This window comes from Trichosurus vulpecula, chromosome 2, assembly GCF_011100635.1.
Source record: "Trichosurus vulpecula isolate mTriVul1 chromosome 2, mTriVul1.pri, whole genome shotgun sequence".
NCBI classification, from domain to species: Eukaryota; Metazoa; Chordata; class Mammalia; order Diprotodontia; family Phalangeridae; genus Trichosurus; species Trichosurus vulpecula.
In genome coordinates this window covers 169158096-169176041 of record NC_050574.1, presented here as the reverse complement: position 1 = coordinate 169176041, position 17946 = coordinate 169158096, and the positions used below count along the sequence as shown (strand labels likewise).

The window sequence follows — 17946 nt, the reverse complement described above, 5'->3', positions numbered from 1 at the left end:
CATCCATCCCTCCTAGCTCAGCCCTTTGTTTCTCACCTCCCTCAAGTCTAATCACTTTTCCATTTATCAGGTCTTCAAAAATTTGGAGACTGCTATTACATTTTCTCCTAAGTCTTCTCTAAATAGCCTCTAGTTTCTTCAACTAGTTTATGTATGGCATATTTTCCAAATCTCTCACCACCTTAGTTGTCTCTCTCTCCTGCTTCCACAATATTCCAGTTGATCTACTGCATGTTGTTCCTCCTATGAGACACCCAGAACTGAATATTCTGCTCTAAATGTAGTTTGACCAAGACAGATGATAGCAGAACTATCACCTCCCAAGCTCTGGACACTAGGCCTTTCTCAATACTTCCAGAACAGCATTGTCACTTTTTGAGCTTCCATGTCATCATCTCACAAGCCCAAGGGACTAGAATTCATGAGATCTATTCACCATAGGTCCAAAAAGCACATGCAAGTTAATAAATCTCCAGAAAGAATATCTTCCATATCCTCACATCCAGAGTGCCTTAATAACAAATTAGAGTACCTTCTCCAAAACAAACTGGGAAACTCCCCAAAAGGTCAGGTCACTAAATCAAAATTTCTAGAAATTAAGGTTATTTTTCTCATTTCCTACCCATAAAGGTATTTACAAGTATAGGTTACATGACAGATGCTTCAGCAAATGTCTCCTGGCTTCAAGAAGGAGTCTCTCACAATAGACTGAAGAGGACTCTGATTTGGTCAGTGGTTACCTTTGCCCTTTGACCAAGTGCAGTCTCAATAAGGAAGTCAGATGTCACTGAGGCTTTATGTTATCATTAGGATTGGATGGGAGAGGGAGAGAAATGATGGGTCCCATGTTTTCTTTTGAAGTCCTCCTCCATGCTGACTCGAACAGTGTGACTTATCTCTAGAGCACAGAATTCTGAGTTTTGAAGGAAGGATTAGATGTCTCAAGGCAAAAACAACAACAAAGCTAAGCTTACAAAAAGATTCACAGGATCGATCATGGCTTTAGAATTGGATGAGACCTCAGTGGCCAACTAGTCCCCCATTTTATATACAAGGAAACAGGCCCAGGAAAGTTAAGTGTTATATCCAAGGTCACAAAAGTAGCAAGCATACAGCAGGTGAATTTAGGTGCTCCTTCTACTGTACTGCTTAAATCAACTTCCACCCTGCCTCCCACTAATCACCAAGGCAAATTGGGTAGAACTGCTCCTCCCTGACTTCTGCACCCTCTCTTCAGCTCTCATGTTTTAGGGACTTCTTTTTTCCTTCAAGGCTGCTCTGGAAATATGTATCTTGACTTTACTGGCAAAAAAAGGAAAAAAGATGTTGGAGAGTATAGGATTGGTCACAGGTCCTACACACCTTTTAATATACTGGTACCTGAGAGATTTCTTTGGGCCCAGCACAGCCCTAGGGAAGAGGCAGGGTGGTACAAAGAGAGTCTGAATCTAGACTCTGCCATTACTATTACCTGTGTGACCTTGGGCAAGCTTCGAAACCTGTATAGACCTCAGTTTCCTCATCTGTAAAATGAAAGAGTAGGACAAGATAACCTTTAAGCTTCCCCATATCTATGGATCCCTGAGTCCCTCTAGCTTGGTGGGCTGTATTTCATTAGCAAAACGGATGGATGGCTTTTGCAGAGAAAAAGATTTCTTAGGAAATGTATAAATAATCCAAATCAATTTCTTCATCTGATTAGATGTACTTTGTGAAACTTTCTGTCAGCAACCTGCTAATGATTGTTTAGCAAAAGATAAAAATATGAGCTCCTTGTGGGCAGGGGCTGTTTTTGCCTTTTTATCACCAGAACTTATTACAGCGCCTGGTACATAGCAAAAACTTAACAAATGCTCTTGACTGACTGGCTTAGGCACCGTTCCCCAAGCAAAACATGTTTTCAGAACCGTGAAATACCATCTCTCCCCAGGTGCAATGAGGGCCAGAAAAGGACACCTGTTCCCCGGTAAATTAAGGCCTTTCAGGGGCTTCCTTTCATTGGGAAGAAAGTGGGTCCACTGATCACACAATCCTGATGCTTTTCTTTGGGCTGTCCAGGAGCTGCACTGCCTCTCTGCCAAGAGCCACTCATGGATCCCTCCAGCAGACTCTGAGCCTTGATCAGCCAGAAACTCAGACTCTTCCTCTCCCATCTTCCCAATGGTGGAAAATAGGCTGCAAGGAAGAACTGTGCCCATCCCACTTCATGCCAGTACCCTAGGGCAAATCCCTAGTTGCACTACTCCCCCCCACCCCCACCCCCCACCCCATGCTCCTTCCAGTTATGGCTTTACTCCTTATGCTCTTTAACACCTACTGTCCAGAAGTAAGAACATCTGGGTTCAATTTTCATTGCTGCCTGTTGTGATCTCATTTCTGAATTTAAGCAAGGCCCTTGTTTCTTACAATGACTCAGTTTCCTTCTTTGTTGGTGAGGAATGCTATTTCCCTTGTTCCTATCTCCCCAGGATTTTAGGAAGTACAGATCGATGAACGAAGCTTTCAGAGTTCCTTAGGACAACAGAATATGTAAATACAAGGAGTTCTCTTATTATTGGTCTCTTTCGAAGGCTGGTATCAGGACAGATATTTTGGTGATAGTGAGGTGAGTGTGTGTGTTTGTGTAATATGGGGAGGACCTTTGGGAGGAAGAGGATGGGGAAGGGATTGTTGTTGTTGCTCAGTCATGTCTGACTCTTCGTGAGCCTGTGGACCACACCGTCCACAGATTTTCTTGGCAAAGATACTTAAATGGTTTGCCATTTCCTTTTCTGGTGGATTAAGGCAAGCAAAGGTTATATCACTTGACCAGGGCCACACAGTTAGTGAGTGTCAGAGGCTGAATTTGAACTTGGGTCTTCCTGATTCCAGGCCCAGTGCTCCATTCACTGTGCCACCTAGCTGCTGAGGGAAGGGGAGGCCGAAGCAATTTTCCCTCTGAGAGATGCTGTGTCACCCACCTAGGATGGGTTCATTCAAGCCAACAACCTTCTGCTGATGAAGAAGGAGACCTGCAGAATCACAACATATTAGAATGGACCTTAGAGACTGACAAGTCCAGTGAGTCGCTTTATAGCTGTAGAACCGGAGGCCCGAACGATCAAGGGACTAGACCAAAGCCACATCTCTAAGTAGTAGCAGGGGTCAGAATTGGAACAAAGGTCAGGGTGATCCCTTCCTGTTACACCACGCTGCCTTCTCACCAGCCTCACCCCATGTGCCAGACCCCATGCTGAATACCAGGGCTCAGATGTAGCAACCCTCAGCAACGGATGTTCAGAATTTAAAAAAAAAAGAAAAAGTTTTTCAATGCTAACATTATGTTCAATCCCAAGGATCCTTGGAGTTATAGTTTTCTTTGTTCTGCCAAAGGAAAAAGGAAATACATCAGGAAGCCATGCTAGTCCACAGGAAGTCTCACTTGGGCTGATAAAAGGAACTGATGTGAGGTGGGTTTGGATGCAGTTATAAGTCAATCAGCCTTGAAATAACAAGAAGTGTCATTCAGAAGAAACTGGAGCCTGAAAGTGGGCCTTTCATGAGGATTTCCTTTTAACCTTCTCCTGTCTTACTCATCATTCCTCCCTCCCTCTCTCTCTCTCTCTCTCTCTCTCTCTCTCTCTCTCTCTGTGTGTGTGTGTGTGTGTGTGTGTCTGTCTGTTAGGCATGTGTCTCAGTTAAATAACAAACATTTATTAAGTGCCTGCTATTTGTCCAACACTCAGAATTAATGAAACAATCCCTACCCACAAGGAACTTACATGTGCATCTTGTTTAAAAAAATGGGTAAGGGGGAGGTTCTGAGCGTGGGATGTATAGAGGGCCAGAGAAAAGAAAATGCAGTCTCTATATGATTTTTTTTTGCCACAGAAACTCCTGATACCTTTTGGACATTAGGAATGAGTCAGGGAAAGTTCTCTGTCCCTTTGTGCCAAGGTAATGCAGGAGTTACAACTACCATTTTTCTCTTGCCCACCTTCATTTCTGTCATGAAAGAGGAGATACTTCTTAGGCAAAGAAAACCACCCTTGAGTCCGAGACATTGCCCCTGCTTGAGCAAAGAAGCATAAAGGCTTGAGCAATTCACTTAATTCTTTGGACACCTCCTCAGGATCATGCTGGTCTCGTGCTCCACCCCCCGCCCCCCACCAACCCTATTTTTTTTTCAATATCTGAGTCTGAGTCTGACTTCATAAATTATCCAAATAATTGCATCAGTGCTGCAGTTGACTATACCTCTTTGGTCATAGCTCATGTAGTTTTGTTGCCCTTGGGATCAGCCCCAGGTACATAAGGGCCCTTTCTGCCACCTTTAGAGCCCACTCAAAATGGTAGGTGATAAAGTTTCAGGTTGAATCAGGCCCTTTCAGGGTTTGAGGGTGTTTGCCCACAGCACAGCACTACTTCCTGTTTTAAGAAAAAAAAATCCTCCCAGAAAACTCATTATGAGGCTCAAAATTCTTCTTGGACATCAAATAAGTCCTCAAAATATTGTCTTTTAAGAGCTAAGTGTAAATGAATCAGAACCAGACGAATTCAATTTCCCTTCAATTAAACAGGATTTTTTAAAAGTCAAGGAGAAAGGCGCTTGGGGCCAAATGTGTTTTGGGTTTTAATCGAGACCAAACTTTGGAAAATAGCTTAAAACCCCAAAGCATAGCCAAGCCCTATTCTTAGTTTGCATTAATGCAGAAGGATTAGTACAGCTCCAGTGTCACTTAGCAATGAAAACAACCCAGGCCTGAGAAATGTACATGGTACCTTACTCTGGAGAGCCAGGTCCCTTCAACAGTCATCAATAGTCATCTCATGAATAGTCATGTTGGCTCTAAGATGTAGGGAGAAGGTATCATATTGACCCAAATAAACTGTTAAAGGGAGTTACTACAGAAAACAAAGTTTCTGAAGTCCAATCGAGGATCATCTTAAAGGCATTTCCTTTATAAATGGGATCCAAAGCTCCATGATAGTTTTTTTTTCTCAAATAGAGAAGCTAAGGCTTGCTAGTGTTGCTAGCGTTGAAGGAAGGAAAAGGAGATGGAGGGAAAATCTCAATGATTCAGTTGCACTTGGCCAAAACCCTGATTTTTCTGGAAATAAACACTACATGGTAAATGATCTGACCAAGACATTGCCTTTGGATACAACTCAAACTCTCCCTAAAGATCCACTTTAGGAATCTCCTTGAATTAGTGCCAAAAGACATAACATAGACCGCCTCCTTTTCTAGAAGTCATTAGGAATCTGAATAGACATCATTCATGGTTCTACTTTATTCCTAGAAGGAAGGGTGGTCTCATGGGAATAGCACAAAATCAAAAGTCTGCACACTTCAATTCAAGTCTCAAGTCATTATCTGCTGTTGGCTTTATGGTGGGGGGTCATCATACCTCAGCCCACAGTTCCCTCATCTGTAAACTGAGAGGTTGGGCTAGAAGATCTTGAGGGTTCTCTTCAGCTCCAAACATCTATAATCCTAGTTGTTCTATATGATTTAGTTACAGTAACCTACTTGTGGCCAAGGAGAGAAGAGAAGTGAATTTTCAGGCAGAGACATGAGGCGAGGGACTGGATCTGTGACCTCAAAAGAACTTCCAGATGAGAACTGGTTTTTGTCAATGTCGATTCAAATCTTAGTGTGTGACCTCATAAATTAAGTGACTTGCCTAGAGTCACACAGCCAATTTGTATAAGGGGCAGGTCCTGAATTCAGGTCTCTATGGATCTAAGGCCAGCTTCCTTTCTACTATACTATATTTCCTTGGGCCAGGCATAAAATCTTAGGAATGAATATCAGTATCAACATGCCCTATAAGTATTTTGTTAAACACAAGATGAATACTGGCTAGACAGAAGCGACTGATATAATTTAAAGACAACTTATCAATGTGTATGTAACTCTTTAGGCATAACCAGTTTGGTTTGATATATGTGTTACATGAAAGAGAATATTAAAAAAGTGAGCCTTGCACACTCAGACTCCTATACATATGTATATATATAGCATACATATGCATATAGGTTCAGACTCCATAACTATGTTCCTGGAATGTTCTCTGTCTAACTTAAACCCACAAATGTCTGGAAATTCTAGGTTAAGGCTCCCGTGACACCTTTAATTCTGGCCCCGTGCATGTATATGCTGGGATGGGACATAAGGCCTTTCATTACATTGGACACATAACACTGGTAAATGGGACCTGAGACTGCAAAAGCAGTTCATTTTTCTAATATTAATTCACTTTGAGAGGGCTGGGGAGATATTTCATACTCTGGCATTTTGAAGTTGAGACGTTGGGTACCTCTCACTATACCTTCCTCTTTTGAAAAATGGGAAAATTTGGAATACTTCGAAATTTTGTTTTGCACTTAAGCAAATCAGAAGAGGCCCCAAACTATCAGGAGAATGTATCTGCAGACAATCTCTGAGACCACTCTCATGTCAGATAGAGACAGCTTGAAGTACAGAGTAAAAAAAGACTTGGAGCCCAAGGACCTGTATTTGATTTTTAAATCTGCCACCCAGTATCTGAATGACCTAGGCCAAATCATTTAACCTTTTTGGGCTTCAATGGCTGCATCTGTAAAATTGAGGGATGATGCTAGAAAACTATTCCATGGACCTTTCCAGTTCTAAATCTATGATCCTACAATTATTTACAGATTTGTTTGGCAGAATCTAGCTGCAGCATTAGACTCAAGTGGATATTTTAGAGATGCCAGACAATTCAAAATATTATTAGAAATCTGATTTGTATTTCAGGGAAAGTGGCCTTTCTTAAAAAAAAATTGTCTCAATTACTAGGAGCTAATTCACTCTCTGTTGACACTAGGCGTATATAAAATGTCTATACATAAAACGAATCACCAAATTATAAAAGAAACTCCATGAAGCTAGTAGAATACTGAGGAGACATAATATATGCATTGTAATTTGAAGAACAAAAGAGACAAGTATAGGATAATATGAAATAGGGCTTCCCTCCATCCTGCTATATTTCATAAGCAGATGCTGTTTAATAGACAGATGTTCTTAAAGGCAGGAGATAGCAGCATGGCCTGGTGGTTGGCCATCACTGACTCAGAATTTTTCTGATCCTAATTCGGACTCTGCTACCAACTTGTTGGTCGCCTCAGATAAGTCAGAGACCTACTCTCTATCTCAGTTTCCTCAGGGACTGAGTTGAGAATAGCAAGGTTTGGTAGTGCTAATGGGGCTGAGGTTACATGTAGACCAATTAACTTTCTCCAGAGATACAGAGTATCCTAAATAGCCGGCTGCTTTTGCCTCAGAGAGGAGGGGATGAGAGTGTTTGGATGAATAAACCAAAAGTAGTATTCACACACCTATTGGGAAAACGTTTAAGTATGTATGTGACTGATGTTGAGGTCTGGGGGCTTAACAATGTAACATAGTAGTAGCATATGAAAAACATTTTTAAATAAAGAATGATCTCACTGATGTGTCTCCCTGATGAATCAATTAATGATCAAAAAGAGAAATATAGATAATACGAAGTAATCGAAAATGAAACTGGCTATACTTTCCTATAGAAGGACTGACACCTGGGAAAGTTTTAAGAGAACTAAAAAGAACTTTGGGGATGCTTGACTTATGTGTCTATACAAGTGCTGGCCTCCATTAACACCAGTTTGTCACAAAGCAACAGGCCAAAGAAAGACTTAGAAAGACCGTTTCACTAAATACAAGCCAAGAAAAGCTGTTTCTCAAAACCAAAACCAAAACTCTTTTTCTTTCTGTACCTCCACAGTGCTTATTCTACATATTGCTTAAAAGAAAGGGAATGATGGGTTTTCCCTTATGAACCCTGGGAGGGCCATAACCACACAGGGGCATTTGGAGACACTGGGACCCTATTTGGAAGTCCCCTCCCCAGACCTGTGACTATCACATTTTCTTGTACCCCATAATGATTTCTAGGACCCCCATTAGAGCAGAATTCCATCCTTAGACCCTGGTCCCTGGCAGTCTTAGTCAAGCTACCTCCATCTAAAAACCTGCATGTGAAGCTTCAGAGAGAGTGGGACACCCCTAGAATGGCATCATTCTAGGGATCTATAGGCTGGTGTCTATTTTTTGGCACATTAAAAGGAGACAAGGTGACTTACAAGGGGTAGCAAGGATTCAAACCTCCAGGAACCGTCCCTGGTCCCCAGGTATCATGGATATTTCGTCAAAATGCTTTATGGAATTTGTACAATTCTGGTCTTGGACTTATGGTCTATTTATGGTTAATGGGTTTCCTTGGACTCCAATGACTCCCTAACCCAAGCAAAGCCATCTGATTATCCATAAATGAAAGGGAATCCAAAACTTCGAATCTTGGTGTCGTTACTGTTCAAGATGTATTTAGTATATCCAGTCTGGAAGAAGTGTGCAGAAGCTATGAGCTAGAGCTTCTGAATAGATTGCATATAATTAGAACAATGCATGAAAAGCCAATCATAGTTTTTGTGGAGTGTTCAAACGGATTTTCAGTCTGCCTACTCACATGTAGTCTACAGGCAGGCCTGTTGGTTTGTCAATTGAATTGGCCTATTTTTATAGACTCAATTTGTAAGTTGACTTTGTTGATAGGAGAGCAAACTTCTTACAGGCTGAGGCTTTAAAAAATCATAATAGACACAATACTGAATAAGATGAGAGTTTGGAATCTGAATTTTTAAAGGCAGATAGGAAATTATTCTAGATATGAAGATTTAATTTTTTTCACTAACAGAAGCATTTGGTTTGCTTTTCTAGGAAGACCTTGGTGTTATGTTCTTACAAAGGTGCTTGGACTCACACCTGGATGTATCTGTGACCAAATACTCACAGAATATATCCCCTTAAGAGTCATCCTATTGTTAATACTTTGATGAAAGTGAATGAAGGCAGTTTGTTGCTGTGATAATAACAACAAGGAGCGGTGTGATGTGGGAAACTCACAACCTCTCTGGACTTCAATTTCTTTATATATATTTAAGTCAAAGATTAAAAGATTGCCATCATTCCTTTCAGTTCTGAAGTTCTGTGATTCTATTATTTTAAAAGTCTTATTGTCTTTCTTCTGTTAAATCTCTCTAGATCTGCATTGATAAAGGTTTGAAAGTACTCCAAGCTAGTTCTAATATAAAGAAAAAGTTGCCAGGAAAAGGTCTACTCCATCTCTGTATGCATGTCCTGATTAAAGTGATTCTGTAGTATGGCTTTGCCCTCTATTTCCTCTTGAAATAGCAAGTCACATCAATATTTTCAACATATTTCAATGAGTCTCAGAGACATTTGGACCAGGGAGCCAGATGGGCCTGGAATTCTTCCTGGGACCTTTCAGTTCTGTGCAGATCTCACATGGCCCTATGTTTTTAAAGACTGTAGCTCCAATTACCTTTCTAAGAGATTCAGTCATTTAATCAATATTTATTGAGCACCCACTGTGTGCCCAGAACTCTGTGAGGTACTGAGGGATATACAAAAACTTAATGTGCCTGCTAGCTGCATGGAAATTCCGGGCCTGTAAGGGGGATATGACACAAACACAGATAATGATAATAGACACCATATTTCTTCTTTGGAGATTGAAAGCATGGAATTGTGACAGCTAGGTTCTGGCAGAACCATTACCTATTCCTGTTATAGACCATAAGTTAAATTATATTATTAAGCAACACTCAACCCCGCCTCCTCACTGTGATATTATCAGCGGTGAAAGGCATGTGATGTTGATTACTGCTGCAAGAAGTGACCTGGTTTCAAAAACCACACTCGGTTCCAGGCATTCTTCAATTGCACCTCACTACCTTATCTAAGAAAGCCTGCTCCAATGCACACCAAGGAATAGTGAAAGTTAAAGGTAAGGAAGCAGTTGGAGAGGACAGAAGCTTGCCACTGAGATCCATAGAGCAGGTAGAAAGAGTGTGGTTTAAAAAACCCAGCAGATGGCTCTCAAAATTCATGGAGGATGATTTGTCGGCCTTGCAGCAGAGTTAAGAACTGAGCACCAAGGAGATGATGGAAGAAGGGAGGGGAAGGAAAGGAGGGAAATGTGTTTTCTGAAGAAATCTGAAAAATAATGAAGTCAATGAAGCAGATAGCCACAGGAAGGTAGGTTACAGATGAGAGGAGCCACAGGGAAGAAGGCTCTTGAACGGATGGGGAACAGTGGTGCAGGGTCAGTGAAAGGAGCAGTAAAGTAAGTAATCGATGGGAACAGAGTCCTTACATGTGCCTTGCCAGTTGGATGCTATCTTCCTCCTTTAAGTGTGAAACACAATTTCCTTTTAAACTCTGAACCCCTAATAATCAAAGAAATGAAGGAGGTATAGAACTTGTTGTCGAGTCTAACCATAGACTTTAGAATTGGAAGGTACCTTAGATATCATCTAATCCAACCCCCTCACATTACAGATGAAGAAACTGAGGCCCAGAAAGAGGAAACTTTTTTTTAATTAAATAAGCAATAAATATATTAAGAGTTCCAACTCAAGTCCTTTGCCTCCCTGATAATATAACATTGTTCACCATGGGAAATTTTAAAATCCTAGGATTCAGTTTAGTTTATGAATGATTCATGTGTCCAAATTTCCACCACTTTGCACTTCCATTTAACTTCAGGATAACCATAAAAGGCACTTAGAAAATGAAATTTTCCCCATTTTACAGATGAGGAAACTAAGGCCTGGAGAAATTATGTAATCTGAGAAGCAGAAGGAGATCACATCAATTTTGTGGCAGAGCCAGTTCTGTAGTTCAAAGCACTTTTCTTTATACTATATTGTTTCTAATCACAGACATTATGTATAAACTGGTCTAAGTTTCTCCCATCCAAAGGTTGAACATAAACAGGCAATTCAAATGCAATGTCTCTGTTGTTGTTTACAGATGACTTGAGGGTCTGAATTTGTGCCAAAACTTAATGAGGGTGGCCCAGAGGACAGGCCAGCGGATGATTTGAGCTTAGGTGGCTAAAGAGAATTATTTTAAGATTCCACCATTCCTCGAGTGGCTTTGTTTAGCTAGGTATATAGGAGCTTGAATAGAACACACAAATATGTCCCTTCCAACCCCTGCACACAACCTGGGAAAGAGGAATCCACAGAATTTGCCCTACCTTCTTAAAGGGAATGGATCTAATTTTCCTCTTTGGGACTGGGAGACCAGTTACCAGTTACTTGTGAGAAGTTGCTTTGGTGACTGTCCATTCCAGTCGCTCCGTGAGTCTAAAGAGTCTGGCACATTGTGGGTACAAAGACCACAGCTTCCTCCCTTTGCTAAGGGCCTGTGCTTGGAGGTCTGAGTTGTTCAGAAATATTGCTTCACTTCTCTTTAGGGGGTAAGAACTAAGACCCTGAACCATGTTCCCGCCCTTCCGGCTTTAGGGGGTGACTTTCCTGGATGGGTATAAGTAGCAAATGTCCACTTTAGCAGTGTGACATTTTAAATCTAGTTTGTTAGATATGAATAACTTTTTTTTTCTAAGTCAGGAAGATTTTAAAGATATCTATACCACTTTAGTAACAGAAAGTAGGATCCTTGCCTTCTTAAAATAGCCCCACCCCTCCTTTCTTTCTAGCATCTCTCCAGGTGTCTTCCTGCTCCCACTTTCCACCCATGCACCTTCTAGTTAAGCATCCCCTTCTCACATATTCCCCCTTCTTACTTACACTTGTTACAATCAGTTAGTCATCTAATCTAGAGATGTCAAGTTCCTGCAGTTAGTGTCTTTTCCCCAGATCAGCAAATTTCAGCTTTCAGAAGCAGAAGGCAAAGGGGAAAAAAAATTCATCAGACCCCACCCAGGCGATATGCATCTTTTGAAATTGTTCAAACCCACTATCTCCAACCTTGTCTTTAAAAGCACCAAACCAAGTAGGGAGTTTCTTTCCTTTAGTTCTTGGGGATTAAGGAGAAACGTGGCCCCCAGTTCACCAGCTAATGGCTTTTCCAGATAAACTTTCTTTGCTTAGTGCTGGGCCGTCCCAATCCTTATAGTTCAGTCTTGGTCTGGTTTATCTGCTGTTCTGCTGCACGTGAAAATTGCTGCCTTTGCTGATGATCTAAAAGGTCATCGTTTGTGTATGTAGGGAAGGAGCATGAGGGGGGTGTGAGTATGTGTACCCCCCTCATTATGTTTCTCTAGGAATTCCAGGAAAAAAAGAGGATGGAATAAAAACAGAGTTTGAGTATCAATATACTCAAACATTCATCGTCCTCTCTGCTTGCCATTGTGCTGAACAGAGGTGACACTTTGGGAGAGGTCAGCAACTCTCACCAGAGTCCCTCTGGCAGCTGGGCCCTGCTCCCAGCTGAGCTCTGAGCCGCCCGCCGGCCTCCCGCCTCCCTGAACAGTTACTCTCTCACCAAACCGTCTTGGGCCTTCCTTCAGAGAACAACGCCTGTAGCCCACTCTCCTCTAGGCTTCCCGCGTCCCTCCCGTCCTCCTCCCCCTACCCCACCCCCGCCAAGAAACAAAAAATTAAGAAGGCGCACGTATAGGGAGGTAGGTGGGTGGGTGGGGGCGCAAAGAGTTGGAAAAGAAGGCAGAAGACGACCAGTCCCAGGTAAAGCCCGGCAGCTTCAGGGCTTTCAGAGGACCCGGAGCCAGCATAAGTAACATAGAAGGAACGGAAACTAGCCCAGTGCTGACATGTAAACAGGGGCTAACATCTGGAACAGTCCCACTTAGACAGACAAACAGACACACACACACACCCCTGCCCGGCTGAAACCAATCCACTTGCTTGCCCTGGGGCCCACTAGACAACCTAGCTGCCTCGGCTTCTCACTTTGCTTCTCAGATCCTAGGAGTCTGGAGGGGAGTGCCCCAGGGCGGGGGCTCCAGGGGAGATGGGACTGGGGGGAGCTGTTTGTTGCCGAGCTTCCTCCCCAGCTACCTGGCTGTATGTTTCCAGGGTCATCTCCCACCCCAATTATCATCGCCCCTATCTGGCAGTGAGAGGATAAGACGCTGGGCACGGGGAGAGGAAGAAGTCCGGTTGTACAACAGGATGACCTCGGCTCCGATTTGGGGGTTGTGTCGGGGTTACCACAACCATAGGGAGCGCAGGGAGCTGGTAAGGTGTCCCTTCTCCCTACCCCAGCACCCACTCGCAATATGAAACTTTCGAACCAGAACGGAAAAAGGAGAAACGTGAAGGGAAAGCAGGAGAATAGAGGAGAAAAGCAGCCACGTCTTCCGGACCCCGGCATCCTCACGCCCCAGCCTGGCGCCCCCCCCCCTCCATTCCCCCAACTTAGCTCCTTTGCCTCTCGTCACCCCCGATCCCCTCTTCAGACTCTTACCTTAATAGTCCCGTCCATTTGGCGAAGTCTACAGCCGAGCCCCCCAATATTCCACACATTGACCCGGTTAGAGCCTAACCCCGCAGCCCCTTCGGATTGCCTCCGCTCCCGCACCTCTCCAGCTCCTGGCCCCCTGTCTGCGTCCCCCCAGTCAGCTCCTTGCCCTCTTCCCCGCTTTGCACGTTTGTTGTTGTAGCGGGGCGAAAAAGAGACAGTTAACCGGATGAAACTTTTTTTCAGCTAATTTTGGGAAGTGACTTCACTTTGCGAATCGGAGAGGAAGTCCTATCTCTCTCTCTCTCTCTCTCTCTCTCTCTCTCTCTCTCTCTCTCCTTTCCCCCTCCCCCCTCTCCCTCCCTCTCTTCCTCCTCTCCGTTGGTCCTGCTTTTTGCATCACACACACGATATAAATATACACGTAGATATTGTAGATACATTCGCGGCACACACAGGATACTAGCTTCAGGGAGATAAGAGTTACGCTAGAACAATAATGCTACCCACCCTCAGCTCCGTGCTCAGCCTGATTCCTGTAGACCCAGAGTCTTCGACCCCCCAAGAGTCACCTACCCAGTGGTTCTTCCCCAAAAAGTCAAGTGTGAAACATATTTGCCTCTCCCCCTCCCCCCCCCGCCCCCCGCTCCTTTTTTTTTTTCCCTGGGGCTGTTGGCTGAATGCAGCCCGCCTGACTCACTCACTTTCCGTCTCTTCCCACAGATATTTTCATTAATGTTTTTTCCAGCCGGAGTAAAAACTTTAGAGGGGGGAAAAAAACCCGGGAAAGTTCTGTGGGGTTTGTATGACCTGATGAATACCCGGAACGATGTAGATAGGACAGAATTGTAGTAACAATAATCGTTTAAAGTCTCATCCACAGTGATTATTTCCAAGCGTTCCCTATGTTCACAATTTTTCACAGTACCAGACAAAAATTCCTCCAAGAGGAGCTCAACCAACCGAGGGGATATTTGAATACCTTCACAAGCAGGACCCACCCCACCCCCTCAGACTCCCCTTCTTCCCCAAACTGAGCTTGGAGCACTCTCGTTCTTACGTGAAAGGACGGTCTCTCAACGTCCCTCCCTTTCGCCTCGAACCGCTACGAGTTCTCTCCGTAGCCCGAAGCCGCCCTCCTGCTGTGGGGACTAGCAGAGAAGGGGTACTAAAGGGAGCTCCAAGCCCCGGAGATCTTCTTGGAGTAAGGAGAGAGGGAGGTGATGCTGGGGTAACTACCCACCCAGCCCCAATGCACTTACTCCAAAAGCCATTTATTGTTGACATCAGGCTGCAAAGACAACCCATGCTTTTCAACCCCTCCCGAAGGGTTGCCGAGACGTCGGTGCCTTCGGGAGAAATTAACTGTCGTCCCGAAACAACCCTCCTGTCTCTCGCAAATGAACTGAGTGGATTGGACCGCAGACGAGCCCGTTCCGCCAGCCACGGTCTCAGAGAACTGCAAGGAAAACATACTTTTCTCTTCCGAGAACTTCCACCCACTAACCATCTCGAGCGAAACCCCTGCCCTCTCCCCAGCCCAAGCTCAGACAGTCGGGACCCCGACAATCTCGAGCCCCCGAGCTCCCCTCCCCATCCTCAGACGGGCGCCCAGAGCCCTAGGGCTCTGCAGAAACGGGATATAAGAGCGGAGGGAAGGAAAGAAAGTTGGCGGATGGACTCAGCCTGGGTTCGCTTTCTCCCGGGTGCTACAGAAACAGGTTACCTTGTCCAGCGCTCTCCTGACCACACTTTGGACTTTCTCACTTTTATTTAAGAGTCCGACAGGGGGGGAAATCCAAATGGGATCCAAGTGAATTGGAAAGAAAAAAAAATCAAAAGGTCTCCGTGGCAGCCGTAGAAGTGACTTATTAATTCTTTATTTCTTCAAGAGCAATTGAGCCGGAGAGCTCGCTCGTTCTCCTTCCCTTCCCCCCTCCCCCTTCGCCCCTCTTGAAATTAGCCTCATCAATTCAGCTCCAATTTTCGGTTCGGATACAGACACGGGACTGAACGTGACCAGACCTGGAGCCGCGGGTGCAGCTTGCCAGCTATTGAGAGTCAGCCGAGGTGGGGGTGGGAGGATAGGGGGGGCCAGCAGAAGGGGGGAGCTGCGGCTGGCTCCCCCTCCCCTCCTCCTGTCTGCTTCTCAATCCTGGGGTCTGCTCCGGGGATCCCCCGAGACCGCCACATCTGGTTACTGCTAGCGGGGTCAGGTCCCCCCCTTTGCCTGGGGCCACAAGGACTGGAGTTCAATTAAAAGAAATCAGACTTAACCCTTTCCTTTCCAACGGCCCTCTCCCTCTTCGCCCCACTCAGGCTCCCTCTCTCTTTCTCCTCTGCTTTTCCACATGCTTTCCAGAAAAGAAAGAGGTTAAAGGGAAAGTAAGAATGAATTACATCCTTTCAAACCCCAAATTGTTTCCTTTTCAGCCCATACTCCGCCGACCCTCAAACAATAACAAGACTTTCGGGAGGAGCCAAAGAGCCCACTTCCAAGTGGAACCCCATCAAAAAGACTCACCCCCCAAATCCAAATTTCTCTTTTCAACAAGAAACAGAGGCAGGGACCCCCTTCCTTAGGATATCAAGGACGTATAGTATAGTTTCCCCAGCTGTAAAGAACAACTCCACGCTGGTTTGGAGGCTTTCCCATCCCGAGCCGCATTATAGCATTGCCCCAGCTTTAAAATACTCGCCTCCCGCCCCCCGCGAGATTATGGATGCTTCTTCCTCACCTTAGGTGAGCAGCAGCAAAAATACTGATCTCTCTATTCCAGTGATCATTTCAGTCACGTACACTGCCCCCGCCTCCCAGGTTCCCCCAAAGCGTTTTAGAGACCTGCGTTTTTCACTGAAGATGCTAACTATTAAAACAGATAACCTAAAAGATCTTTCTCTCTCCTTCTCTTTCATTGGAACGTCGAATCGAAAACAACTGGGTATCTTGCCTTTTAGACAAAGTTTTTTGAGCAATTTTAAAGGTGGGGTAGGGTGGGGAGAGACTATGTAACACATAAACAGTACTGGTTTCTGAATAGCCAATTTACCTCGCGCCTATGTCTTTGCCAGTTCTCCCAAGTTACCAGCCCTTGAGTCTCCCAAGAATCCAAAAAAGAAGAAGAAAATTTACTCCCCAGACTCTGCGTGACTTTCCGGAGAAATAAGTCGTTTCCAGGGGGGCGTCGAAACCTACAAGCTGGTGTACAATTCAGTTCCACTTATGTAACTCGGCATTTAATGTTGGATTCCCCCTCTCCCATCCCGAAAGAAACAAACCAAACACAACAGTAAACAACTCTGCCCTGTTTAATGTGGTTACCACCAGACATCTGGAAAGATGGTTTGATCCTGGCAGCTCAGATTGTTTTCACGAGCAGCCAAACAGAATATTTCGAATGTTTGCATTGAGACAAATTGATAGAGAGCCTGCGGTCAGGCGGGCTACAGTGGAAGACTGCCCTGGGAGTTAAAGGAAAAAAAAAATAAGGATCTCTCTCTCTCTCTCTCTCTCTCTCTCTCTCTCTCTCTTTCTCTTTCTCTCTCTCTCTCTCTCCAATTTCTTTCCCTTCCCTTCTCTTTCTGTCTCCCTGTCCCATATGTTTTGATTACCCAATCTCATACAAATTTCCCACAGGATACACTTTATCTAAAGGATGTTCAGATCTTCCAGCTCTCATGCACCCACCACCACCATCACCCTCACCATCACCATCACCATCAAATCAAGGAAAGGTGCCCTAAATTCTAGTGGGTCTGATTTATTATATCCAAGGAGAGCTTTGCTAGTAAAAAGGACCAAGTGCAACTTTATTTTCTAACTGTGAAAAAGAAAAAAAAAGCTAAATAAAAGTTTCTTATAATGATATGTTGTACATGGAATTGAACAGGTAATCATCTAAGTGAATACTTGTGGGAATGAACTACAGAGACTGTATGCACCTCTCCTTGTATCTATTTGCACATGGAGAACATTCACTTGATATTTGGGGAAGGGGGGATGGATTGGCGGAGAAAGTGGCTAGTGATGGAGCTGTTCTATCCTCACTTCTAAACAATTCTAAAGATTAGGAATCCATTCTTTGCTCAGTTTGGGAGGAGAACCACTAAATGTAGCTTAAGGTCTCCTGGTTCTAAATGTCAGTCAGTCTCCTCCCTCCTCCCCCTTATGAAGAACTCTTTGACCGGGTTAAGAGCTTTCCAGACTCTTTGTCCCTGGCCTCAGTTAGCACCAGCCAGTTTGGTACCCATCATCCTGTGGGAAGGGAGGAGCAGCTACTCTCAGAGCTGCTGCATCTTTGAGGCTGACCCTGTAGACTAGGGTGGATCCTTCACTTGAAACCCTGAAAGATGCCAGGCCCGGCTGGGTGTCTCTCTTGGCTGCTGTCTCCTCCTCCTCCCTACTCCACCACGACTCAACTTGGAGGCTAACTGGCAAAGGGGGAGGGAGGCTGGGGAGTAGGGAAGAGAGGGGGGTGGGAGAGAGAACGCCAAAAACCCAGACTGCAGAGCTGCAGCTTCAAGTGTCTGGCCCCTCGCTCGAGGCCATAATTAATTTGAGATTTATTTTTATTGGAGAACTCGAGTCTCGTCTGACCTTAGCCAAACAAGGCTGCTTCGAGCCGCCCCTGGATGCGCTTGAATGCTGG

At 44.4% G+C, this 17946-nt stretch overlaps 1 protein-coding gene across 4 annotated transcripts in view; it reads right to left on the bottom strand.

The window, feature by feature from the left end:
• The window catches only part of FLI1 (Fli-1 proto-oncogene, ETS transcription factor), a 165093-nt gene that overhangs the window by 142097 nt on the left and 5050 nt on the right, over positions 1 to 17946 (bottom strand). Inside the window, exon 1 of one of the 4 annotated variants that reach the window (XM_036745708.1) lies at positions 15024 to 15152. The exons of 2 other annotated variants lie outside the window; for them this stretch is intronic. Coding sequence is in view for 1 of the 2 variants with exons in the window: in XM_036745707.1 (XP_036601602.1) it covers positions 13304 to 13321 (18 nt within the window). In the remaining variant the exon portion in view is untranslated. Of the gene's footprint in view, positions 1 to 13303; positions 13488 to 15023; positions 15153 to 17946 lie in introns of those variants that run through there. One more of the 4 variants, XM_036745707.1, reaches the window with a different exon arrangement.